This window comes from Solea solea, chromosome 13 (genome assembly GCF_958295425.1).
Source record: "Solea solea chromosome 13, fSolSol10.1, whole genome shotgun sequence".
NCBI lineage: Eukaryota > Metazoa > Chordata > Actinopteri > Pleuronectiformes > Soleidae > Solea > Solea solea.
In genome coordinates this window covers 836,227-862,461 of record NC_081146.1, presented here as the reverse complement: position 1 = coordinate 862,461, position 26,235 = coordinate 836,227, and the positions used below count along the sequence as shown (strand labels likewise).

General features: G+C 42.8%; 4 protein-coding genes across 7 annotated transcripts; all 4 read right to left on the bottom strand.

The window, feature by feature from the left end:
- Window positions 1–309: 309 nt before the first annotated feature.
- LOC131471051 (integumentary mucin C.1-like) lies at window positions 310–2,710 on the bottom strand. The gene is made up of 3 exons (XM_058647289.1): window positions 2,485–2,710; window positions 1,721–1,871; window positions 310–1,270 (listed from the first exon to the last, which is right to left on the bottom strand). The coding sequence occupies exons 1-3, from the start codon at window positions 2,542–2,544 to the stop codon at window positions 870–872; spliced, it is 612 nt and encodes a 203-aa protein (XP_058503272.1). The 5' UTR covers window positions 2,545–2,710; the 3' UTR covers window positions 310–869.
- A 5,762-nt stretch (window positions 2,711–8,472) lies between these two features.
- Window positions 8,473–12,518, bottom strand: wdr73 (WD repeat domain 73). Its single transcript, XM_058647275.1, has 8 exons — window positions 12,379–12,518; window positions 11,820–11,887; window positions 11,382–11,467; window positions 11,205–11,293; window positions 10,413–10,480; window positions 9,760–9,927; window positions 9,082–9,450; window positions 8,473–8,888 (listed from the first exon to the last, which is right to left on the bottom strand). Exons 1-8 carry the CDS (start codon window positions 12,435–12,437, stop codon window positions 8,650–8,652), a joined length of 1,146 nt encoding a protein of 381 aa, XP_058503258.1. The 5' UTR covers window positions 12,438–12,518; the 3' UTR covers window positions 8,473–8,649.
- An 896-nt stretch (window positions 12,519–13,414) lies between these two features.
- Window positions 13,415–20,380, bottom strand: cfap418 (cilia and flagella associated protein 418). Of its 3 annotated transcripts, none has more exons than XM_058647284.1 (6): window positions 20,133–20,378; window positions 19,442–19,532; window positions 16,177–16,229; window positions 15,550–15,615; window positions 15,277–15,372; window positions 13,415–14,103 (listed from the first exon to the last, which is right to left on the bottom strand). In XM_058647284.1, the coding sequence occupies exons 1-6, from the start codon at window positions 20,282–20,284 to the stop codon at window positions 13,905–13,907; spliced, it is 657 nt and encodes a 218-aa protein (XP_058503267.1). In that variant the 5' UTR covers window positions 20,285–20,378; the 3' UTR covers window positions 13,415–13,904. The 3 variants fall into 3 exon arrangements, with proteins under 3 accessions (XP_058503267.1, XP_058503268.1, XP_058503269.1); XM_058647286.1 differs by lacking the exon at window positions 13,415–14,103 and adding an exon at window positions 14,622–14,721 and having other exon boundaries at window positions 20,133–20,380; XM_058647285.1 differs by lacking the exon at window positions 16,177–16,229 and having other exon boundaries at window positions 20,133–20,374.
- Window positions 20,381–22,180: 1,800 nt separating this feature from the next.
- LOC131471047 (uncharacterized) lies at window positions 22,181–25,483 on the bottom strand. 2 transcript variants are annotated; one of them, XM_058647282.1, is made up of 5 exons: window positions 25,371–25,483; window positions 24,587–24,729; window positions 23,915–24,149; window positions 23,702–23,796; window positions 22,181–23,103 (listed from the first exon to the last, which is right to left on the bottom strand). In XM_058647282.1, the coding sequence occupies exons 1-5, from the start codon at window positions 25,405–25,407 to the stop codon at window positions 22,948–22,950; spliced, it is 666 nt and encodes a 221-aa protein (XP_058503265.1). In that variant the 5' UTR covers window positions 25,408–25,483; the 3' UTR covers window positions 22,181–22,947. The 2 variants fall into 2 exon arrangements, with proteins under 2 accessions (XP_058503265.1, XP_058503266.1); XM_058647283.1 differs by having other exon boundaries at window positions 23,921–24,149.
- Window positions 25,484–26,235: the final 752 nt, after the last annotated feature.

The following is a 26,235-nucleotide window of genomic DNA, read 5'->3' as shown; positions in this document are numbered from 1 at the left end:
TTTATGTGATATAATTATCACGTTTATACAATATAATATCACGTTTGTGATATAATTATCACGTTTATACAATATAGTATCAGGTTTTTGTGATATAATTATCACGTTTTTACAATATAGTATCAGGTTTTTGTGATATAATTATCACGTTTATAAAATATAGTATCAGGTTTTTGTGATATAATTATCACGTTTATACAATATAGTATCAGGTTTTTGTGATATAATTATCACGTTTATACAATATAGTATCAGGTTTTTGTGATATAATTATCACGTTTATACAATATAGTATCACGTTTATGTGATATAATTATCACGTTTATACAATATAATATCACATTTATACAATATAGTATCACAAATTCCACTGTGAACACACTTCTGTACAATGTAACGTTTTGAATAATTTCATTTGTTTTTGCAAACTTTCAACATCATGGCAACCTGTCTGTTACAAAAAGGTGTGTTTAATAAAGGCCTACTAGGGTTACTACCCCAGGTACATTTTTGGGCATGGATGTATTGTGCAGTACCCTTAAAAGATCTTGACACTGCAACAATTCCATTTCTCCTGTCAACACACACAGAGTTAAGGTGATGATCTGCTGTTATGTCCAATGATTTCACCTTGTGTTGCCTTTCAATGTGTGTTTTGAGATTTTTTCTAAGCACTGTTTTGCTACAAAAACCGCATGTTGTTTTAGAGTGCTTTGCCAACAATATTTTTTTTCGATGGGCTGCTGCTGGGGCTGCTGGAGTCACTGTGGATGGTGGAGTTGCTGTGGATGGTGGAGTGACCCTGGATGTTAGGGTCACTGTGGATTGTGGAGTTGCTGTGGATGGTGGAGTTGCTGTGGATGCTAGGGTCACTGTGGATGGTGGAGTTGCTGTGGATGGTGGAGTGACCCTGGAGTGACCCTGGATGCTAGGGTCACTGTGGATGGTAGAGTTGCTGTGGATGGTGGAGTGACCCTGGATGCTAGGGTCACTGTGGATTGTGGAGTTGCTGTGGATGCTAGGGTCACTGTGGATGGTGGAGTTGCTGTGGATGGTGGAGTGACCCTGGATGCTAGGGTCACTGTGGATGGTGGGGTAGCTGTGGATGCTGGGGTCACTGTGGATTGTGGAGTTGCTGTGGATGCTGTCTTGCAGCAGGTTATGAAATGCTTGATGAAATATTGTTTGGTCGCAATGATTGTTGTGCAACACCAACAGTGGTAGTGGCTGCTTTTCACACAGTCAAGGTGGCATCTGTATACACTGTATCCTAAAAGACAGATAGGAAAAGTGATTCAAACGTTTCAAGAAACACACAAAACAATATTTCTTTAAACCCTGTCTGAGAGGCAAATTGTTACATTACTTCTGAGAACAATCATTATTATCAGGGGCATCTATAAAAATGCAGGAATCTTGAAACTTTTTCTCAATATCTAAATTCTCAACAAGAGTGAAAATAAAATACACATTGACTTAAGATTCTACACACATGAAGTACAGTACACATAGATGAAAGTGCTCCAGCATTAGTTTACTTTACTTTACTTATTTTGAGTTTCTGATACTCAAATGGATGAGTTGAATAGTTTGATGGTCACAGTTATCCATGGTCAGGACAAACAGAAATAACATCACATTTCATAATACATAAGGCTCATGGGGAAATTAAAGCCTTTCAGCGTTGAAATGAAAAAATATTTGATAATTTAGGACTTACCACCGTACTCCACCATTGACCTTTGGTGTCCCTGCAGATGGGACACAAGCTTTGCATAGCTCCCCTTTTTTGTGCAGATCTGACACTGATAAGTGTCCGAGTCGCATCTCCTCAGCTCAGGGTCTGCTCCTTCACTGAACGTAGTGTTGCTCTATAAGAGAAAATGTAAATTAAAATTGTATTTTGTATTTTTAACATGGAAACATTTTTAATCCAGAATCAAGAAGTAATGAACTGGACTGCATTTGCCTGTAAGACTTTCCCTGTCCTAAAATATATGCAGGCTAACTAAAATAAATCAAATCAAATGACACTGTTGACTGTGATTCAACAGAACTTCTCATTTCTAAACATGAAAAATATTATTCATCATCAAATCTTTTATCTTAACAATTGTAGAACTGAGGTCACACGTTTTCAAATGAGCAAAGCTGTGTGCAACTTGTCAGAGTCATTTAAAGATTAAAAAACAGATAAATACTAATATGTAGAGATCATATAGTTTATCTTATACGTTTCTTGGTTGAAAATGAGACAATGTTATATTGTCAATGTTATAACCTGTACATATAAATAAAAGAAAAAAAGGAAAAAAAGAAAAAAAAGGGAGAAAATCGCTGCGTCTTGCTTGCTGTTACAATCGCTATCGTTACAGCATGCAGACATTACTGGTTAATAAACCGCACTTAATTGATTTAATGGATACAAATAATGACTATTCATCCAGTGTTCAATATCTAAATGTGTTTTTTATCCATTCTTACCTTTTCCTCCGTTATTTTCCCGTGTTTTTCCCGTGTTACTTTTTCGGGTTCTCTCTTCATACTCGGTCAACGTAAACGTCATCACGTTTCAGACGCAGTCTCTTGAGACCCAATCAGAGTGTCGTGTAGTGTGAGGGGGTGTTTCGTTGAGTAAAGGGGTGTTTCGTTGAGTAAAGGGGTGTTTGGTTGAGTAAAGGGGTGTTTCGTTGAGTGGAGGGGTGTGTCGTTGAGTGGTCTGCGGGTCTGCAGCTGGACCTACTTGGAGAGTTTTCTGACTTCTGCGTTTATTTCCGGATTGTGTAGCGCATGCGCAGTAGTAGTTATTCACATTTCTCGTAAAGCGTTCACATCGTACGCTTCCCTGACAGTAGGCGTTCCAGAGAGGTGGGGGCGTGCCAAGATGGCCGAGTGAGTAGATGCTTTCTACCGAGCTCTGCAAACATAAGTTTTGGAAATGGTAAAATTCAACTTATTATCAAAGTAAAGGGGTGTTTCTTTGAGTAAAGGGGTGTTTCTTTGAGTAAAGGGGTGTTTCGTTGAGTAAAGGGGTGTTTCGTTGAGTAAAGGGGTGTGTCGTTGAGTGGTCTGCGGGTCTGCAGCTAGACCCTTCTCAAACTTTCCACAGGAATGAAGGGAACCAGAGGGGCGGAGCTACATCCAGTTCTTATAATACGTCCATGGCGCTGACTCGTACATCGACGGCGTGGAGCGATCGGAGAAGATGCCTCATTCATGTGCTGCATGGAAGTGTACCAACCGGTTTACAGTCCCAACCAGATCTCATGGCATCACCTTTCACAGGTAAGAAGGAAAATGACGTTTGATTGTATTTGGCCATTATAACGTCATTTTACAAACAGAGAACTCTTTCCTATTTAAGAAGTAACTACCGTGATTGTTGTTAGTTGCTTTGCTCACTTTTCTCATACTGTGTAGGTTTCCTAAAGATACAGAGCTGAGAAAGTGATGGGTTTTCTGCTGCTCTGCAGTGAGCACTTCAGACCGGAGGATTTTGACAGGACAGGTCAGACAGTCAGGATCAGAGCTGGAGCTGTTCCTTCAGTCTTCTGTTTCCCAGCTCATCTCCACAGGGTAAGGATACCATCATTCAATACCACACTATGCTGAAGATGTGTTGTCCCTTTCTGAATGTGTAGGAATCAGGGATGTTTTTTGTTTTTTTTGTATTGCACTGTGAGATCATTACTATATTTAATGCTTGGCTTTGGCCTGTGGTTACCAGGACGTCTCAGACCTCAAAGAAGGCACAGGAGACCCTGTCACTGGACGGTTCCCAGCTTGTCCAAGAGGCCGAGCCCAGTGTTGTGAATAATAAGTGCTGTGCCTCAAACAGCTGTGAGCATTATGACCCTGGTTATATTCTAACCTCTTGTCACCCCTGCCCCCCATGCCCTAACAACACCTCCCATTCTCTGTCACTCTTTCAGGCAGACTCGCATACACATATGCACATACATTGAAACATGTCAGTATTGAATCTGCATCCTTGACACACACACACACACACACACACACACACACACACACACAGTGGGATGAGATTCAGAATGTGTAAGAATGTTGGACAACACATTGTACTAGTAAAGATGTGATGGACTGTAACCGAGTGACGTAATATGATTTATAATATTTTCATCCTTGTTTGTACTAGGACCACTCCTATGCTCTGCCCTCATCACATGATGATCTGAGGGCCAGACTCAGGGAAGCCCTGGCTAGGGTGGAGAGTCTGGAAAGAGAGAGAAGGGCAAAGAACACTGTGAGTGGTCTTCTGCAGGATCTCAGGGTGAAGAAACTAATAAATGAAGAGTTAAAGGAGTAGCTGGATATATACTCAGGTAAGAGTACACTATATACTATATACTATACCGGGTCATATGGTACCACATGACCCGATACCAATTGACCCACGGACTGGTACCAGTCAGCGGCCCGGGGGTTGGGGACCACTGCTCTAGAGCAGGGTTTCTCAAACTTTTTCAAACCAAGGACCACTTGACGCACAGACCACCTTGTGGTGTCACAAACCGGTCTGCACTGCTCAAGTCAGACAAAACCAATGTGATTTTACACACATATTGAAAACAACACACATGTCACAGGCAGAGAAACACTGACATTTTACATTCTAAAACATGATATGTTAGTCACTTGTCACTTCGCGGACCACTAGGGGTCGCTCACGGACCACCAGTGGTCCGCGGACCACACTTTGAGAAAAGCTGCTCTGTCTTTTCTCCTGAAGGAGAATATTAGTTTTGGTCCTGTGAGATTTAAAGTTAAATTTTATTAATCTCCTTAGGGAAAGTATTCCTCTGCATTTTGACCCATCCTAGAATTAGGAGCAGTGGGCTGCCACACTGAGTAGCGCCCGGGGAGCATTGGGAGTTTGCCTTGACCTTGCTCAGGTACCCAACCTCACCCTTTTTGGCCGGGTGGGGATTTGAACCGGCGACCTTCCGGTTAAAAGTCAAGTTCCCTTTCCACTTGGCCACAGGGTGCCCTCTTCATGAGCCCTTCAGTACAAACTGAAGGAGAGCTCCCAGGAAAGACACATGTGACCACTGTTTCCTGTCTCTTCTTGGACTTCACCCGAACTGGGAAAATAGAAAGTGCACAGTCACACTCACCAGCCCTAGTAAGACCCTTAGACTGCACTGACACAAAAGCATTTCCATCTATTTGCCATTTCTCTAGTAGCTCTCTGTTCTGGATGTGGCTCCTTTTGCTTGGAGTGGTCATGTTCCACGTGACACTCGGGCCGCATGTTCCACGTGACACTCGGGCCGCATGTTCCACGTGACACTCGGGCCGCATGTTTTCCACGTGACACTCGGGCCGCATGTTCCACGTGACACTCGGGCCGCATGTTCCACGTGACACTCGGGCCGCATGTTCCACCTGACACTCGGGCCGCATGTTCCACGTGACACTCGGGCCGCATGTTCCACCTGACACTCGGGCCGCATGTTCCACGTGACACTCGGGCCGCATGTTCCACCTGACACTCGGGCCGCATGTTCCACGTGACACTCGGGCCGCATGTTTTCCACCTGACACTCGGGCCGCATGTTCCACGTGACACTCGGGCCGCATGTTCCACCTGACACTCGGGCCGCATGTTCCACGTGACACTCGGGCCGCATGTTCCACGTGACACTCGGGCCGCATGTTCCACGTGACACTCGGGCCGCATGTTCCACCTGACACTCGGGCCGCATGTTCCACCTGACACTCGGGCCGCATGTTCCACGTGACACTCGGGCCGCATGTTCCACCTGACACTCGAGCCGCATGTTCCACGTGACACTCGGGCCGCATGTTCCACCTGACACTCGGGCCGCATGTTCCACCTGACACTCGGGCCGCATGTTCCACCTGACACTCGGGCCGCATGTTCCACCTGACACTCGGGCCGCATGTTCCACGTGACACTCGGGCCGCATGTTCCACCTGACACTCGGGCCGCATGTTCCACCTGACACTCGGGCCGCATGTTCCACCTGACACTCGGGCCGCATGTTCCACCTGACACTCGGGCCGCATGTTCCACCTGACACTCGGGCCGCATGTTCCACCTGACACTCGGGCCGCATGTTCCACCTGACACTCGGGCCGCATGTTCCACGTGACACTCGGGCCGCATGTTCCACCTGACACTTGGGCCGCATGTTCCACGTGACACTTGGGCCGCATGTTCCACCTGACACTCGGGCCGCATGTTCCACCTGACACTCGGGCCGCATGTTCCACCTGACACTCGGGCCGCATGTTCCACGTGACACTCGGGCCGCATGTTCCACCTGACACTTGGGCCGCATGTTCCACGTGACACTTGGGCCGCATGTTCCACGTGACACTCGGGCCGCATGTTCCACGTGACACTCGGGCCGCATGTTCCACCTGACACTCGGGCCGCATGTTCCACCTGACACTCGGGCCGCATGTTCCACCTGACACTCGGGCCGCATGTTCCACCTGACACTCGGGCCGCATGTTCCACCTGACACTCGGGCCGCATGTTCCACGTGACACTCGGGCCGCATGTTCCACCTGACACTTGGGCCGCATGTTCCACGTGACACTTGGGCCGCATGTTCCACCTGACACTTGGGCCGCATGTTCCACCTGACACTCGGGCCGCATGTTCCACCTGACACTCGGGCCGCATGTTCCACGTGACACTCGGGCCGCATGTTCCACCTGACACTTGGGCCGCATGTTCCACGTGACACTTGGGCCGCATGTTCCACGTGACACTTGGGCCGCATGTTCCACCTGACACTTAGGCTGCATGTTCCACATGGGCTACAAACAACTCTAATTTGTATTTTATATTATCATATAAGCTAAACACTAAATACTAATCTTGCATTCTTTGTCATTAAAACATTAAAGTGTGACGTTGCATTTTTTAACGTGAAGCTGGACGAGTTTTCGCAAATGAATTATGAACGTTCAAAATGACCACTATGGTATTTCTAGTAGGTGCCACTTGTGGTGATGTGGGCATTTAATAATTGTAAATTATTGTCATGACATTTCTACCATGGACATTATTTTAAACAGAGGCTTGTACGTGGGCGTGTGTGTTGATGTTCTCCACAGATTTTCTACGGGGTTAAGGTCTGGAGACTGGCGAGGCCACTCCAGGACTTTGAAATGCTTCTTACACTCCTTTGTTGCCCGGGCGGTGTGTTTGGGGTCATTGTCATGCTGGAAGACCCAGCCACGTTTCATCTTCAATGCTCTCACTGATGGAAGGAGGTTTTGGCTCAAAATCTCACGATACATGGCCCCATTCATTGTTTCCTTAACACAGATCAGTCGTCCTGTCCCCTTTGCAGAAAAACAGCCCCAAAGCATGATGTTTCCACCCCCATGCTTCACAGTAGGTTTGGTGTTCTTGGGATGCAACTCAGCATTCTTCTTCCTCCAAACACGACGAGTTGAGTTTGTACCAAAAAGTTCTATTTTGGTTTCATCTGACCACGACATTCTCCCAATCCTCTTCTGGATCATGCATATGCTCTCTGGCAAACTTCAGACGGGCCTAGACATGTACTGTCTTAAGCAGGGGGACAGGATTAGATTCCCTGTTGGCGTAGTGTGTTACTGATGGTAACCTTTGTTACTTTGGTCCCAGGTCTCTGCAGGTCCTTCACCAGGTCCCCCCATGTAGTTCTGGGATTTTTGCTCACTGTTCTCATGATCATTTTGACCCCACGGGATGAGATCTTGTGTGGAGCCCCAGATCGAGGGAGATTTTCAAAGGTCTTGTATGTCTTCCATTTTCTAATAATTGCTCCCACAGTTGATTTATTCACACCAAGCTGCTTGCCTAGTGTAGATTCACTCTTCCCAGCCTGGTGCAGGTCTACAATTTTGTTCCTGGTGTCCTTCGACAGCTCTTTGGTCTTGGCTATGGTGGAGTTTGGATTCTGACTGTTTGAGGCTGTGGACAGGTGTCTTTTATACAGATAAGTTTAAACAGGTGTCATTAATACAGGTAACGAGTGGAGGACAGAAGAGCTTCTTAAAGAAGAAGTTACAGGTCTGTGAGAGCCAGAGATCTTGCTTGTTTGTAGGTGACCAAATACTTATTTTCCACCATCATTTATAAATAAATTCTTTTAAAATCCTACAATGTGATTTCCAGGACTTCTTTCACATTCTGTCTCTCACAGTTGAAGTGTACCTATGATGACAATTACCTCTGTCATAATTTTAAGTGGGAGAACTTGCACAATCGGTGGCTGACTAAATACTTTTTTGCCCCACTGTAGATGTATATATATATATATATATATATATATATATATATATATATATATATATATATATATATATATATATATATATATATGTACACATATGTGTACATATATATACACACACATATGTGTATATATGTACACATGTGTACATAAAATTATTATCCCATTAATCCAGACAAACACACACCAATAAATAAATAAAATCAGGAAAATTATCTAATTATTTGAAAACAACAACACAACACAACAACAGCAGTCGAAACATTTCAGAAACTTTCAGAATTTTTCTCAGAATTATGAGATTAACGTCAGAATTGTTCGTTGTGGTTTAAATAATGTCCCATGTGTCATTGGAGGAGGCGGAGCTTCACGTTGCTCCGTCAGAACCCGAGTGGTCGACCCAGTCCCACACGTGCACGGATCCGTCCGAGGCAGCAGAGAGCAGCGTCCTCGCACGGTCCGGATGCCAGACGTGGGAGGCGACGAGGGCATCGGACCGCGCGGACGACGAGACCGTGTGACCGCGATGCTCAAACAGCGGCCGGGCCTCCTGAAGCTCCGCCCCCCAGAGCGAAGAGTTCAAGACGAGAACATTTCCACTGAAACCTGACGACAGAGAGAAGATCGATGTGAACTTTGACCTCTGGTTCTTCACAGAAAAACTCATATCAACGTCTTTAAAGGTTAAAATACAACCCTGATATTTTCAAAATTAAAGTCTCGGTTTTTGTTTGCCTATATTAAAATACAAACCCATTTTTCAAAATAAAAGTGTGTGAGTGTTTCTGCTTAAACTGACCTGATACTGCCAGACAGTCATTCAGCGCTGGAGACCAGGACAGCGTGACATCGTTCAGGCTGCAGCCACGCGTCGCCACGTCCAGCCGAGCTCGACCCACGGCGACTCCCGGGTTTCTCAGGTCCGTCACCACCACTTCTGCGGCCGAGGAAAGTCTGACGACCCTGCTGCTGTACGGGTCTGGACATGCGGAGGCGTCCGCCGTCCACCACAGGGCAGATTCACCCAAAGACACGGGTGGAGGTGAAAGCTGAGGGGCAGCAGACGTCCGAGTGTCGGCAACGTAAATGTTTCCGTTACTGCAGCCGGCGAGGAAAACGTCACCACTGAGGAACAGTAATGAACTCAGAGGATCTGCTGAGTCACACTCTGATGGATGACAGATTCAGATTCAGATTGACCTCAGTGACACAAAGTGACCACACGAGGCAGCAGAGGAGCAGCAGCTCCTGTGTCCCTGTGAGCTAAAATGACTGATTTTCTCTATGGACTTTGGTGTGTGAGAGTGAGTGGTTTACAAACTTCAGTTACAGTTTCATGACCCTGCTGACAGCCATGCTTCATGCTGGCTGTCAGCAGCAGGGGGCGCACACAACACAGCCATCATGTCATACCACACTTTAAAAAGCTGAACTATCCCTTTAAAGCTAATTCAAGTGTAAAGTGTGGCAGTCTCACCCAGGTCGTACAGCGTCTGTCCCGAGGTCAGTTGACTCAGTCGGACGTCGCAGCTCTGGGCTCCATGAAGGATTTGTGGCAGTGATGTGGGAGGAGCTGCGATCCTGGTCCTTCCCTCTGTCTGGCTCCTCCTCCTCCCACTGATGCTCCCCGTCCTCTGGATCACGTCTGACATGAGGAAGAGATACACCCGACGAGCACATGACAGGAAACAGCTTCATGTTAGTGATGAAGAGTAATGATGACTCATCATAATCAATGCTTCATGTTTGGTTCCCATAGTTACAGAAAATGTCTTACAGATAACACTTTAGTCAGAGTTTCACAACCCCACAGGTTTCAAAATAAAAGTCTCAGCTTCTGTTTGCCCACATTCAAACACAACCCTGCTGTTTTCAAAGTAAAAGTGTGTTTTTATTTGCCCACATTCAAACACAGCAAAACAAAAAGGCCCAGTTTCTGTTCATCTACACAAAAAGACCACCCCACAGTTTTGATGAAAAAAGCTTCAGTTCCTGTCCTTTCACGCTCAAACACACACATGTAAATGTAGCACCACTGATGGATTTCAAACTAAAGGGTCTTATTGTGGAAAGAGGAAGTCAGAGCCAGTGACAGAAGCAGGTTTGAGCTGCAGTGTAAACTCAACTCACCGCTGTCGTCTCCTCCGAGGTCCCACACCTGCAGGTGAGCACTCACACCGTCACTGGTCACGAGACACCTTCAAAGACCATCAAACATGCAAATGAGATGAAAGGTGGAAGTTGTCCAGCAGCAGCGTGGCCACAGGGTGGCGCTGTTCCTACAGTGCAGTTAGTGTTTCACCTCATGTCAAAACTAAAACCAGGACTCAGTGATGTTTGTCACAAAAACTTTGTCTACAAGTTTGTCCCAACAGCTGTTTTCAAAATAAAAGTCTCACAGTCTGTTTGTCAACACTGAAACACAACCATGCTATTTTCAAAATAAAAGTCTCACAGTCTGTTTGTCAACACTGAAACACAACCATGCTATTTTCAAAATAAAAGTCTCACAGTCTGTTTGTCAACACTGAAACACAACCATGCTATTTTCAAAATAAAAGTCTCACAGTCTGTTTGTCAACACTGAAACACAACCATACTATTTTCAAAATAAAAGTCTCACAGTCTGTTTGTCCACACCCGAGCTGTTGAGATTGTTCACAGCTTCACTGTCTGTAGCCACAAAGCTAAATATGCTAGTGAACATTAGTTGAGGTCGCCCTCCCATCCCATAATACAGAGTAAATCTAACACTGTCAACGTAACAGTAAACACAGTACATTTTGTATTGTGCAATGACAACAACAGACACTGTTAGCATGTATAAGCAGATTTAGATTCATCCATTTTCTGCTGCTTTATCTCGGCTCACACATTCATTTAAAACGGTATTAAACAAACAAACAGCTCTGGTTCACTCACCTTGTTCCCGGGATGTGTCGCAGGCAGTGAACGGGTACATCTGTGAAACCACCATGGACAACTTTAAAGTCCCGCTCTGCGCAGAGACCCTGAACACATCACAGAATCAACAATTTATACTAAAAATAAATAAATACATCATAAATAAAAGAGTTCATATCTCTGTGGTGTCGTCACCTTATTCTCATCAGCAAAGAGTTTCAGAGGCAAACGAAGCTCCAAGATTTCATTTTTAGACGGACGACATCCGGCAACACAGACGGCTGCAAAACACGACAAATGACCATGAAAACCATTTCACTGCCAATATTTAAGTTTATTACTTATAGCAAAGCTTTGACTGAGAGTGAGACGGTATGTCGTCACCTGGATCTCAACACAGAGAGCCAGCAGGGGGCGCTCACAGATCAGAAGTGCAGTTCTAACACGGCACGGCTCGACTGGCTTTACTCTCGTGTTCTCCAATGTTTGTTGTTGTTTCAGGTCGATCACTACATTTGTGTACTTGCATAAACCTTAACAAACGCTATCAAACACCTAAGTCACATAGTAATGCATTTGAACTCATAAAACCACACATTAATATCACTTCTATGATTAAATAACTTCACCCACTCTTCCCTGACGTCCACTCGATGACTTGTGTGGGATGTTCCAGCTGATACACGTGAAGATCTTTGTACCTGGAGATCAGTGTCTTCAATCACCATGACAACCAAAATAATCAAATGTTTTCTTTTATCCCCAGCAAAAATCCGAAACTTGTTTAATTGGGAAAAAAAAGTAGTGATTATAAATATTAACTTGGTTTAAGTTTATGTTGACATTCATGACACTCCTTTCCAAACCCCATTGAATTTTTTAACATTTAAGACTTAACGTCTTTGGAACTATGCAAATAAACCTTAAATGTGGAATATGACTTGATTTATTCAGTCAACATAGTTCGCTGTACACTTCGGCATGAATACAATCCGCCTACAACTGTACGGAACAGACTTTATACAAGTCAAAAATATTCACCTGGAGCTAACACAGCCCCGGAAGTAGCGCTTTAGCTAGTAGCTTTGTCCAATGAATGACTAAACGCGTGAATGTAGTTTCAAGCTAAGTAGCTAACCATTTAACTAACCAGTTCACCATTTAAACATAGACTAAAGGAAAGAATTCTCACGTTTTCAGGGACTCGATGAACCAGTCATCTAAAATGTCTTCAAACTCCGACTCCTCCATTTCTCTAACGCATACAGTAGTCACTGTGCGCGTGTGGCGTTTTTTCCCTCTTTGTCTCTGATTGGCTAACGCTGATATTCTTCTCAAATCCCAGCCAATCAGTGTTCTACATGTCTAAATCTAATCCAATCAGACACACGGTAGAGGCGGGTCTTCAGCGAACCCATTTTAAATTAACTTTATTAACATCACAAAGGCGACGACACAAGAAAACAAGAACTAAACTAAACTAATATAAACTAAAGTACAAAAACATAAACTAAAGTACAAAATATAAACTGAAGTACACTAAAATAAAGTACATATATATAAACTAAAGTACACTAAAATAAACTAAAGTACAATAATATAAACTAAAGTACAAAATATAAATTGAAGTACACTAAAATAAACTAAAGTACATATATAAACTAAAGTACACTAAAATAAACTGAAGTACAATAATATAAACTAAAGTACAATAATATAAACTACTACTTTTACTGTCTTTGCTGCTGTGACATAATAAATGTTCCTGTTGTTGGACTTACTGTTTCTTTCTTTTTTTAAACTTACCTTTTACTGTTTCTTATCTTGTTGTGTGAGGTTGTTTTAAAGTGTTTTACAAATAAAGCCGGACCGGACCAGACCGGACTGGACCGGACCAGACTGGACCGGACTGTACTGATATGAACGTCTGAGTGGAAACACATGAGCCTCAGTTGTGAGTGAGGACAGTCTGTGATATAGACTCTTATTGTGTGACACTTCCTCCTCCATCACTCTGGCTGTTGTTTTTCCCGCGCCTCCTCCTCCTCCTCATCCTCGTCTGGACATTTATGTACAGTTTATGTCCTGGATGTGTCCATCTGTGGACACATCATGATTCATGTTCATGGAGACACGTGACAGAGTGTGTGTGTGTGTGTGTGTGTGTGTGTGTGTGTGTACACACATACACGTTTGGTTCTTATTTTTAAAAGTAAACATCGATCATCGTGTTTTTCCACCACAAAGACAATCTCACTTTAATTTAAAGAAATAATATCTAACTTGTATCATAATCAGATATTACATTATTATTACTTTCAGCTAAAACAACAATTTGTGTTAAATACAGAAGTCAAACTCACCATCACGGATCACAGTGTGTGTGTGTGTGTGTGTGTGTGTGTGTACATTTTTAAAGCCAGCTGAATCATGTGTAAATGATTTGTTAATATCAGACACAGAATATTGTGCCGTCCCTAAAAAAGTGATCATTTCCATGAAAAATGGGACGTGACGTCCTTTGTTTGCTCAGGTCACAGCGACCTCACAAACACATGGACGCAGCCGAGTTTCCTGTGGAAGTTGGAGGTTCTGGTTTTGGGAGTGGCTACAGCGCCACCCTCAGGTCGTGCCCCTTTTCCGTCCTATTACGGTTTATCAGCGACTTTCCCTCAGCTGTCCCGTCTGTGACATCACTGGTTCCAGAAGGAGTGAACGTCAGTCCTGGTGTTTTCCACAGACCCATCTGAGCTGAGGCTGGAGCCTGAGCTCTGTCAGCTCAGAGGAGGAGGAGGAGGAGGAGGAGGAGGAGGAGGAGGAGGAGGAGGAGAACCAGCTGCACTGGCAGGCGTATGCCCGGAAACCTCTCTTCCTCTTCAGTTTGGTTTGGAGCTTCTGACGGTCCGGAATGTTGTTTCTGCGAAGACAGGGATTAGGTGAGAGCTGGATTATGTAACTAACATACAGTAACTATGCTAACTAACCAGCTAACTAACTAATACTATCAGTGCTGCTTTGATCACATTCACAATCAAACAAAACCAAAGGTGTAAGGTCACAGTGATTGTTTATTTGAAATATTAAGATATCATGCTCATTGCAAAAACATAATATACATATATATATATATATATACACACAAATATATATATATATATATATATATATACATATATGTAAATATATTTGTGTATATACATATATACACATATGTATATATTTGTGTATATATATATATATATACATATATGTATATATATATATATACACATATGTATATATTTGTGTATATATATATATATATATATATATATATATATATATATATATGTCAGTCTAAATCTACGCTGCAACGTCTTTATCTCATTGTGTGACAGACTTTAAAAACTTTAAAAACAGGAAACTGAAGTTTGTAAACCACTCACTCTCACACACCAAAGTCTAGGGAGAAAATCAGTGATTTCATCTCGTGGGGACACAGGAGCTGTTGGTCCTCTGCTGCCTCGTGTGGTCACTTTGTGTCACTGAGGTCAATCTGAACATAGGATTTCAAACACTGAAGTGACAAAATCAGACATTAGAACTTAGTGATGGAGGCAGCAGCGGATCAACAACTCCTGTGTGTGTGACGTTAAAATCACTGATTTTCTCTCTGGACTTTGGTGTGAGAGAGTGAGTGGTTTACAAACTTCAGTTTCCTGGTGGAAAAGGCTGCATTTATTACACACTGAGTTGTTACACGTTATTTCTGATCAAACATCTGTGCTGGTTTATTATCCAAGGATTTTAGCACTTTGAGATTTGTGGTTCAAATGTAAAGTGCAATACAAATAAAATCTAGTATTATTATTATTTGACGAGGGAGACTTCCTGAAGAACATTTCTGTGGACGTTTGTGCAAATGTCTTAAGGCAGCTGACGCTCAAGAGACACAGATCACCACACACACTCTCACACTCTCACACACACGCACACTCTGACACACACACACACACACACTCTCACACACACACACACACACACTCTCACACACAAACACTCACACACTCTCACACACACACACTCACACACACACATTCTGCAGACTCACCTGAAGAACAGGTAATCACAGGATGCTTCCCACTCGCAGTCGTCAAACATCAGCACCCCGAAGTCACAGGATACACACCTCAACTGGTCACATGACCTGTCCACACACACACACACACAGACACACACACACACACACTTGTGGAATCAGTTATGATCAAACCTCTGTCACTGTTATGGTGAGATATCTTGTAAAACAGATTCTAATCTCAAGCGACGCCCTGGTAAAACAAACGGTTAATAATGATAAATGGAGAGTTGTGTTTTTCCACACCTCTTGGTTGTGGCTGTTCCAACACCGTTAGTGAGTGAACTTCCGCCGATGAAGACGGGACAGCACCTGGACGAAGAACACACACAGCAGAAGACAGTGGTTTACAAACTACATTCTGCTCCTGCTTTTGAGTCTTGGACCAATCAGAGCAGTTCAGAGAGACAGTGTGCTTCTTATTGGTTGTTCCACTAAGTCTACGATATCTTAAGAACATGTTCACGTCTTTATCTCACTGTGAGACACACTGAAGTTTGTAAACCACTCACTCTCCCACACCAAAGCTCACAGAGAACAACAGTGATTTTAACGTCACACACACACACACACACACACACACACACACACAGGAGTTGTTGATCCACTGCTGCCTCCATCACTAAGTTCAAATGTCTTATTTAGTCACTTCAGTGTTTGAAGTCATTTGTTCAGGTTGATCTCAGTGACACACAGTGACCACACGAGGCAGCAGAGGACCAGCAGCTCATGTGTCCCTGTGAGCTTAAATCACTGATTTTCTCTATGGACTTTGGTGTGGGAGAGTGAGGAAAAAAAGAAATAAAAACCATCCCATGACCCATCTGTGGGTCCCGACCCAGAGTTTAGGAACCACTGAAGTAATGGACGTACCTTCTCCATCCAGACTGAGACAACGGCTTCTTCTCTCCTGGAATCTGTTCCCTCTGAAATAAAAGAGTAGGAGGAGCAGACGTCCACATTTTGAAAAATAAGTCATAATGAGAATAATAATGATAATAATGATAATGATAATAATGATAAAAATAACTAGTACCGCGCGCGGTTCTGAACGGGTTCGAGCCGACCCACGCGGGTCGCCGTGTGCCACGGCTCCCCGCGTGCCTCGCGCTCTCACCCGTTCATTCACCGCGCGCGGTACTAGTTATTTTCAGTACTAGTTATTTTCAGTACTAGTTATTTTCAGCGGCGTCCCCGCGCATGTCGATCCAAATTTCGGGGGGGATCGGGCAACGTATGGCAAAGTTATAGTGCACTTCCTGTTTAAAATGGCCGACTTCGTGTTCGGACAAATGCGCGTCCGTAAACTTGTTCAGGGAAGTTCCCTTGTCTTACATATCAAGTTTTGTTTAGATCAGACAATCTTAGAGGTTACTTCCTGTTTCTGGCATTCCACTTCCTGTTGGGAGGTCATCTTTTGCAGACATGCTCAGGACAGGTCCCTTGTGTCACATATAAGGTTTTGTGCAAATCGGACAACATACGGCAAAGTTAGAGGGCACTTCCTGTTTAAAATGGCCAACTTCCTGTTCGTCTGTGGAAACATGTTCAGGGAAGGTCCCGTAACTCACATATCTAGTTTTGTGTCAATCGGACAATGTAAGACTTTACTTCCTGTTTCGGGCGTTCCACTTCCTGTAGGGAGGTGACCTTTTACGGACATGCTCAGGACAGGTCCCTGGTGTCACATATAAGGTTTTGTGCAGATCGGACAACGTACGGCAAAGTTAGAGGGCACTTCCTGTTTAAAATGGCCGACTTCCTGTTCGGTCAACGGCGTCTCCGTAAACATGTTCAGGGAAGGTCCAGTAACTCACATATCTAGTTTCGTGTCAATCGGACAATGTAAGACTTTACTTCCTGTTTCGGGCGTTCCACTTCCTGTAGGGAGGTGACCTTTTACGGACATGTTGAGGAAGGGTCTGGGGTCCCACATACTAAGTTTCAAGCGGATACAACAATCCCTGTTGGAGCAGCATCAAAAACTATAAATGTAATTCTGTCTGCTGTCACCAGGGGGCGCTGTATTTGAAAATGAATATTTTCATATAGACGTGTTCAGGGCCGGACTGTCATCAATCCTTGCAAGTTTGGTTCAGATCGGACCAGGATTGGCAAAGTTGTAACAGTTTGTTTTTTTAGAATTTTCTACCACCACCAGGAGGCGCTGTTTTCAAAATGTACCGTTTCAGCAACATAGTCGTCTTCAGCAACTAACCATCATCAACTATAGCAAGTTTGGTTGGGATCAGACCTTCCATCGCGAAGTTATAAGAGTTTCATTGTCTGTTATGAAAAATTATTATTATCTCCGATTTTGGCGCCCCCTATCTCGTACGCCATACAATATTTTAAAAAGCTTTTGATAACTTTTGATGCTCAACTCGTCCACATTGATCTCACCAAGTTTGAAGGTGATCGCACAAAAGCTCTAGGAGGAGATAATTGAAATACAAGCTGTCATATTGTCTGCTGTCACCAGGGGGCGCTGTTTTCGAAATTGAATATTTTCATATAGACGTTTTTAGGGCCGGACTATCATCAATCCTAGCAAGTTTGGTTCAGATCGGACCAGGATTCACGAAGTTGTAGCAGTTTGATTTTTTGTCCCAAAAATCCGACTTTGCGTCGTTGCCATGGCAACACCGTTAAACGATTTGTCGTCATATTGATCACGCATCATCTACCATGTGTTTTGACTGTTGTCACCAATTTTGAGTTCGGTACGATTATCTGTGTAAAAGTTATTCCCGAAATCGTAAAAAAACTTTTTTTTTGTGTATTTTCTTTCACCACAAGAAGGCGCTGTTTTCAAACTTCACCGTTTTTTCATAGACGTCTTCAGCCATGGCCCATCATCAATCATAGCAAGTTTGGTTCGGATTGGACCTTCCATCGCAAAGTTATAAGAGTTTTGTTTTTCTGATGCGAAACATCAGAATCATCACGAACTTTGCCGCCCCCTATCTCGTGCGCCATGCGACATTTGAAAAAACTTTTGATACCGTGAGCTCCTCAACTGGTCCACAGGGACCTCACCAAGTTTGAAGGTGATCGCACGAAAACTCTAGGAGGAGTTAGTTCAAATACCATTGCTGCGAATTCGCCAAAATCGCCAAAAAATCGCCAATCAACCCAAGATGGCGGATTTCCTGTTGGGTTTGGATCATGGTCATAATGTAATTTTTTCTTCATCCTGACCCACTACACATGTGTACCGAATTTCGTGCATGTGCGATATTTGTGTTGGTCATGGTGAATTTGGACAGTTGGCGCCGCACTTATTGGCCCCTCCCACATTCAATTTTCGACGCACATTCCCCGAACCTTTTTCAGACGTAAATTTACACCAGGATTGATGCGGTCACAAAAATTGGTGAGTTTTGGGGTATGGGAAAGGCCTCAAAAAGGCAATTCATTTGGGGGAATAATAAGAATAATAATAATAATAATCCTTCCAGTTTCAATAGGTTTCTTGCAACCTTGTTGCTCGAACCCTAATGATAATAATACCCTTGTTTTTTAAATTAGAAAAACGAACATATTTGAGATACGCGTATGTCATGAAACAATGAATAAACTTCAATGATGTTAGAGCTCTGGTACGGGAGTGTGGACGTCCACACTCCCGTACCAGAGCATGTATATGTACATGTACATACATGACAATCACATTTTAAGATGATTTGCTCTTTTTAATTGGACTTTTCTTTTCTTAAACCAAACCACTGTGTGTGTGTGTGACAGTTGTCTTCTCGATCTATTCTCTCGCCTTTGAGAGCTGATTTTATTCTAAAATATATGTTTAATTAGAGGGGATGTGTAAAAATGTAATAAACTCTTATCTATTGAAGTATTTTCATTATTAGAATACATTGTAAACCACTCACTCTCCCACATCAAAGAGAAAATCAGTGATTTTAACACCACACACCCACACACACACACACTGCTGCCTCCATCACTAAGTTCTAATGTCTTATTTTGTCACTTTGACATTTGAAATCCTTTGTTCAGATTGACCTCAGTGACACAAAAGTGACCACACGAGGCAGCAGAGGACCAGCAGCTACAATGACTGATTTCCTGCTGAGTTAGGGCCGGTGCTTCCCTCTGTGGTCAGACACATGTGGTTTACCTTCGGTTGAGCTGTGTCCCTGTGCTGCTGGTCGTCGAGCAGATCTTCCAGCAGGGCGTCAATGTCCTCGCTGATGCTGTTTTTCTGGACACTACAAACAGTTCATGATAAATATCAGTAAACTGTCACTGTTTGGACAAACATTCATCAACTAAAATCTTACATATGCTGTATTTTGTGACAAATTTAACAAAGTTTAGTTTGTCCATCACTGTATAATAATAATAATAATAATAATAATAATATGTATGTGTAAAGCTTTGTGTACGTATATAACTGAAGTTCACAATGACAATACTACTGCTGCTACTGCTAATAATACTAATCATAACATACATGCAAGGGTGAAAAGTTGTTTTTAAAAGCATATTTTACAAATGTGTTGCAGATCTAAACTGAATCCTTTGTGGTTTCACGCAGATTAATATTTTTCTACATTTTCTGACATTTTATGGACCAAATAAATAAGAAACTATTAGACAGATTAATCGATTATCCAAGTAATCGTCAAGAGGACACTTATTTTACTTACGACTTTTAGACTTTCTTAATTTTATTCGACGATAACTCTGTAAATAAATAAATTAAGTACTAGCTTTGTTTATAAAACATGTCATAAAATAACCAAAGTTCTACATAAATGATGATAAACGCCAATGCTAACACTGACCGTTAGCCTAGCTTTGTTTACCTGCGCGTGTGCCTCTTCTGCCCCACCTCCTCGCGCGTGTCCGCGTGTCCTCGAGCTGACGACGCGACAGAAACATGGCGACAGAACTTTTCTTCCACTTCGTCCAGAAGTTTGTCCAGGTCCAGGTCCAGGTCCAGATCATCAGCGTCCATGTTTGTGTCCACGGGACCAGGTCACCTAGCCTAGCTAGCACACGTACAACACAAGCTAGCCATGAGCAGGTCGCCGTTGCCTAGTAACACGGACGAAGCGGAAACGGAGCAGCGAGCCTGCCTTCAAAATAAAAGCGCCGGGTCAACTTGTTTTGTAGGAATTCTTTGTTTGAGCAAAGAAAGTACTTTTCAAAAATCTTTGTTTGAGATAAAGTGTCAGGTTTTGTGAACACATTTAAAATGATTCTGCAAGTCATTCTGGCTTTGACACTCACACTCAACAATGTAACAATGACAGCAACTACCTTAAACTGTTCTTCCACTGATCCAGGCTCAGTCCTGAGGCTGGACAGTTTGTGTAGAGTGCAACACCTGCAGGCTGCGTCTTCTGCTGCACCTCCCAAAGGTGGTGCATGCTGCCATGGTTCACCAGACGCAGCCCTGTGGCGTCTGTCAGCTCCCACACTGATTCCAGCAGCCCTGAAATCATGCTCCGTGTCTCTTCCACTCCACACGTTATGGAAGTAAATCTGTGCCATGAGTTTGAATTCGACACTGATTTTTTTTGCGACGAAATTAGACTTTGAATTTTAAAAACCATCAAATTTCAAGCACTGACTTTTTTTTTGCCTTAGATTTTTTTTCAAAGTTGAAATAAATTCAGTTGCAAAAATTTCAACTTCTCCAAAAATTCAGTTGCAAAAAATTCGGTGTCTCAAAAGATTCAGTTGCAAAAACGTGTTGGGACCTCGTTTGAAACTCTTTGATCTCGTTAGGACTGTGTTGGGACCTCGTTTGAAACTCTTTGATCTCGTTTGGACTGTGTGCGGACCTCGTTTGAAACTCTTTGATCTCGTTAGGACTGTGTTGGGACCTCGTCTGAAACTCTTTGATCTCGTTAGGACTGTGTTCGGACCTCGTTTGAAACACTTTGATCTCGTTAGGACTGTGTTCGGACCTCGTTTGAAACTCTTTGATCTCGTTAGGACTGTGTTGGGACCTCGTTTGAAACTCTTTGATCTCGTTAGGACTGTGTTCGGACCTCGTTTGAAACTCTTTGATCTCGTTTGGACTGTGTTGGGACCTCGGCCACGACAACGAGATGCTCCTATAGGCGTGGTTCATACATTCATATAGACAAACCCCCCTGGTATCGACATGTATTCTGTTGTTTATGTACACATACGTAAATAAAAACACAAACGCAGCAAACATGTGTAACTGGATGCATGGTGAGCAGTTGTTGTTGAGTAGTCCACTAGATGGCAGTGATGGACCTTTTAGAGTCACACAGTGTGTGTGAGTACTCACATGTTGTGGGACCTAAATGTGTTTCCACTCGCATTATAGAACGTAAATTAATATTTTACTTGTACAAAACTTGCTTTGCCTGAGATTTTTTTGATTTTTCTAACAAAATAAGAACAAACGACTTTTTTCCACTTTCTTAAAAACTTTTTTCTTGCAGCGTAACAAATGAATCATCGTCATAAACACACACTCATAATCATGTATATAAGCACTTATTAAAGACATTGTTCATGTTTCTTTGCAGTGCAGTTGTATGGTATTTACATGTGGTCAATGTCCACAGAGACAAAGACAGTGAGGGTTTTTCCCACTCAGAATGGAAACCAACCACAGGCAAACAATGACGTCATAACTCTATTTTTATTCTTTCGCTTCCTCTTCTAAAGGCACAATGCAAAAAAACCCAAGTCATTTACAAGAAAATAAAATTAGCCTTGTTTCTGAGAAACTCTTCTTTATTATTATTATTATTATTATTATTATCATTGTTATTTCTCACATTTATTTATAGAAGGGACAAAACATGTAGATATAGTAGAATATTATGTATTTTTGTGAACGTCAAAATAAATGTCTGGGACTGTATGTTGGCGAGTGGATTTTATTGACATGATTATTGATCACTTACTAAAAACGGTTCCTTTAAGAAAAAGGGAAATAACAATAACAACAACAACAACAACAACAACAACAACCAATTTGCACTAAACATAAATTAAATAACTTTTGACAAAACCTGGATTTTTCAGTGTCACATTCACAAATGTCCAAGGATTTCCAGGACCAGTGAGAATCCTGTGATGAGAACTTAATAAAACTATAAAAACTATACACGAAAATAAAAAAGAAACACAAACTCCTGTTAGGAAACATAGTGTTGTTGTTTTAGGGCTGAAACAATGTTTGAGTGTTTGTTAAATGTGAATCTTCTCTGCTTCCTTTGCTCCATAAATCACAGAAACCGTGTTTGGTTTGGGAAACACCGCTCAGCTCATCCTGAATTTTTAAAAACCAAACTACTCATCGATTATGTGAGAATATAATGAATGGAACGGCTTCGACTTCCTTCTTTCACTTGCTCACGTGGACAGAAGGAGCCGTGGGATTGAACAACAAACCCTCAGCTAGACAGCGGCGGTCAGAGTCCAGGTCCACCGGTGTGACCTGGTTCTCCGAGGATGAAGATCCGTCCCTCAGGGTTTTGTTTCCACATGTTTTCCTCCAGTGAATCAGTAAATAATGAACATGTTCTCTGATGTTCATGAAAGAGTCTGATGATCCATCTGCAGAGGAGGAGGAGGAGGAGGACGAAATACGGACGGCGTCTTCCAGGTGGTTCTCTCTTTGTTTCTTTAAACAATGACGTGCTTCATGGTGGCTGTTTTTGGACCCAGAGTGTAGATCAACATCAAGTCCTTCTTGTCCAGCGGTTTCAGTGCCGAGTCCACGAGAACATCCTTGTGTGTGGTGGTCTTGGTTCTGTCTCTGATCGTGTTCCTCAGGCTGCTCTGTAGTCAAACACGCACATATGAAGCGTTAGAGGTGGAAGTAAATCAACAAATAAAGACATTTCTCTGTCCCGGATAAAACCCACAGAACTGGAAGAAACCATTTGTTCAGGAGATACGTGTGGCACACACACATTAATGTCACATTAACGTCACGCTCCACTTCTATGATACGACGTCAAATGACCACGATATATAAGCAATATGATAATATCACGACATATGTCACAATACGATTATCGCCAAATTTAAGTCACGATAACAATATTATTCCGATAAATCCTGATATGATATTTTTCACTATATTGCGATATATACTGTAGTATTCGTGAAATCATAGCTCCAGTGAGAGTGAGCACCTGGCGCCATCTAGTGGACTGAAACATTAATGTTTTTACTTGAACGTGTATTTGTAACACTTCTGTACACGCATTACTGCCCCCTGCTGGTGTCTGTGAACATGTTGATACAGTGCTAATTTCGACAGAGTAAATTTAGTATTTAAGAACACACTTAAATATGAATTCATTCTCTCTTTATATTAATGAAACGTAAAGTACTTGTTTATATGTGTGTGTGGAAATATTGCATGACTTACGTAGCTTATGAGGAATGTTACCAGTGCCAAAATCAGCACGGCTGTGGCCACGATGACGGAGTAACGATCCGTCGTGTGTTTATCTGACGAACAATCTGAAAACGACAAGAGGAAATAAAGTGAGTCGGGTTTGAACCTGCATCACAACATGGCTGCCATCTTTAAGAACACGTCTTTGTCTCACTGAGAGACAGACTTTTTACATCTCCAGACCTGTACCTGTGAGAGTGAGGTGGACCCGCCCCTCCGTGTCCTGCTCTCCCACAGGTGAAGTCAGGTGACACAGGTAAATGCCGCCGTCTCCACAAGTCACGTTGGGCAGGAAGAGGCCGTGAGACTCCGCCTGAAGCTCCACCTCTCGATCCACGTCGGCGTAGAATCTCGTCACGCCGTCAGGAAGATCTCGAGTCACGAGGCCGGTGATACCAGACGACGGAGACTCTGTGACCTGCAGAGACAGAGGACAGGGTCAGAGGACAGAGGACAGAGACAGAGGACAGGGTCAGAGGACAGAGACAGAGGACAGGGTCAGAGGACAGAGGACAGAGACAGAGGACAGGGTCAGAGGACAGAGGACAGAGGACAGAGACAGAGGACAGGGTCAGAGGACAGGGTCAGAGGACAGGGTCAGAGGACAGGGTCAGAGGACAGGGTCGGGACAACAATAACAACCATGCTAGCTTCATGTTAATGACACTGTGTTAGCTTCATGCTAATGACACTGTGTTAGCTTCATGCTAACGACACCGTTTTAGCTTCATGCTAACGACACTGTGTTAGCTTCATGCTAACAACACTGTGTTAGCTTCATGCTAACAATCAGGTCATGTGATGAAATACAGAAAAACAAAGAAGCAAAGCGAGGTTTTAAATGATTGTTCTTACTTTGTACCACCTGACCGCTCGGTAGCGGACACCAGGTTTGTGTGCGGCCGTGCAGTGAAGGACGCAGTCTGACCCTGAGACTGACTTTGTCTCCTGCAGCGTGTCCTCAAGGACGGCGCTGTCCACACACAGCAGGGACAAACCTGAGGACGAGCATGTGTGATCATGACAAACTGAGTTTATACTAAAACCTTCCTCCTCCTCTTCCTCACAGTTACGTCACTCTAATTATGAATTATTATTATTATTATGTTTTGGATTTTTTTCTTTACAAACTCCTCACTTACTTTGACTTCTTAAAACTTAAGTCCATTTAAGATCAGAAAGTGACTTTTTGAACTTAAGTAAAGTCAATTTCATAAACTTTAAGACTTTTACTGAAGTAATATTATTTTAAAAAGTGCCTTCAACTTCTACCAAAGTCATTTCTGCTCATATACTTTTACTCTTTAAGTATCACTATTTTTCCTTTACATTTTACTTCTGTTTTAAACTGGAAATACTCTACTTTTTACTTAAGGTTTTACTTAACGTTTATCTCTGTTTTAAGGTGGAATTACTTTACTTCCTTACTTAATGTCAGGTACTTTATACAGGACTGGAGAATTCTAAAACTTAAGTAGATTTTATATCAGAAAAGTAAATGTAACATACTTGTACTATTACTTGAAAGTACTTTCTACAGGACTGCATGATTGTGTGTGTGGTTTCCTTTCAGTTTCAACATGATAGTCATCATTATAATAATGATAATAATATTATTATAATAATAGTAAATACTCACTCAGTAAAAACTGCGTGAAAAAGCAGCTCAGAGACATGATGATGATGATGATGACGAAGATGATGTTTAGATGAACTGGCGCGCGCTAACTCTGACACACACACGAACTTCGGTCCAACTTTAAATCTAGAGGTGGGGCGTGGTCTAAGTTGCTGTGAGGGCGTGTTTGTTTTTCAAATGAAATAATTAGAAAAAACCCAGCAGGGAAAGTTGTGTTTTCCGCTTTATGAAATAATTAACTCATTGTTAGTATTTCTATGACCGAGTGAGTGAGTGAGTGAGTGATTAACACTAATGACAGCAGCGACTCGTGCGTGTAACTGTGAGCTCGCGCTCGCGTGTTTCTGACGATGATCGGCGTCACTGTCGTGGTCTCAGCTCAAACCTCGTGTTTATGTCACAACCGCTTTAAACAAAGTCCGTTTCTATGAAACTGTGTCAAATGTCACGTTAACTGACCGGAGACGCGGAAGAGACCAGATCGCGTTCAAAAGGCTGGAGTTTGGCGTCAGTGTGAGAAAGTTTGGTTTCTTACAGTTTGTGATTAAAACCTGTTATTGAGGTAAAGTGACACCGAAAGTGAAAGTCCCGGGTAATTACCGTGTTTTCCTTTCACGGGGAAAGCGGAAGAGAAACCGATGTGAGACGCGTGGAAACTCCTGTGATGTCATGTGACATTAAACACCCTCACGCGGGGCTTTCTGGATTCAATCTTAAATTCATCTTTATGTCACTGTGAGACAGAAACCACTCACTCTGCCACACCAAAGTCACAGAGAGAATCAAAACACTAATAAATTATGGGATGCAACCATTACAATTACTTACATGACAGCAAGAAAAATGAATAGATCACTTTTTTGTC

Coding starts and splice junctions, on each gene's coding strand:
- LOC131471047 (XM_058647282.1), bottom strand. CDS start 25,407: ATGTCTCTGAGCTGCTTTTTCACGCAGTTTTTACTGA. Junction 24,150..24,586: donor GAGCGGTCAGGTGGTACAAA/GTAAGAACAATC, acceptor CTGTCTCTGCAG/GTCACAGAGTCTCCGTCGTC. Junction 23,104..23,701: donor TAACATTCCTCATAAGCTAC/GTAAGTCATGCA, acceptor GTTTGACTACAG/AGCAGCCTGAGGAACACGAT.
- cfap418 (XM_058647284.1), bottom strand. CDS start 20,284: ATGGACGCTGATGATCTGGACCTGGACCTGGACCTGGACAAACTTCTG. Junction 19,533..20,132: donor CAGAAGAGGCACACGCGCAG/GTAAACAAAGCT, acceptor AACTGTTTGTAG/TGTCCAGAAAAACAGCATCA. Junction 15,373..15,549: donor GGAACAGCCACAACCAAGAG/GTGTGGAAAAAC, acceptor GTGTGTGGACAG/GTCATGTGACCAGTTGAGGT.
- wdr73 (XM_058647275.1), bottom strand. CDS start 12,437: ATGGAGGAGTCGGAGTTTGAAGACATTTTAGATGACTGGTTCATCGAG. Junction 11,294..11,381: donor TCTTTGCTGATGAGAATAAG/GTGACGACACCA, acceptor TGATGTGTTCAG/GGTCTCTGCGCAGAGCGGGA. Junction 10,481..11,204: donor CGACACATCCCGGGAACAAG/GTGAGTGAACCA, acceptor TGGTCTTTGAAG/GTGTCTCGTGACCAGTGACG.
- LOC131471051 (XM_058647289.1), bottom strand. CDS start 2,544: ATGAAGAGAGAACCCGAAAAAGTAACACGGGAAAAACACGGGAAAATA. Junction 1,872..2,484: donor GGAAAATAACGGAGGAAAAG/GTAAGAATGGAT, acceptor TTTCTCTTATAG/AGCAACACTACGTTCAGTGA. Junction 1,271..1,720: donor GTCAATGGTGGAGTACGGTG/GTAAGTCCTAAA, acceptor TCTGTCTTTTAG/GATACAGTGTATACAGATGC.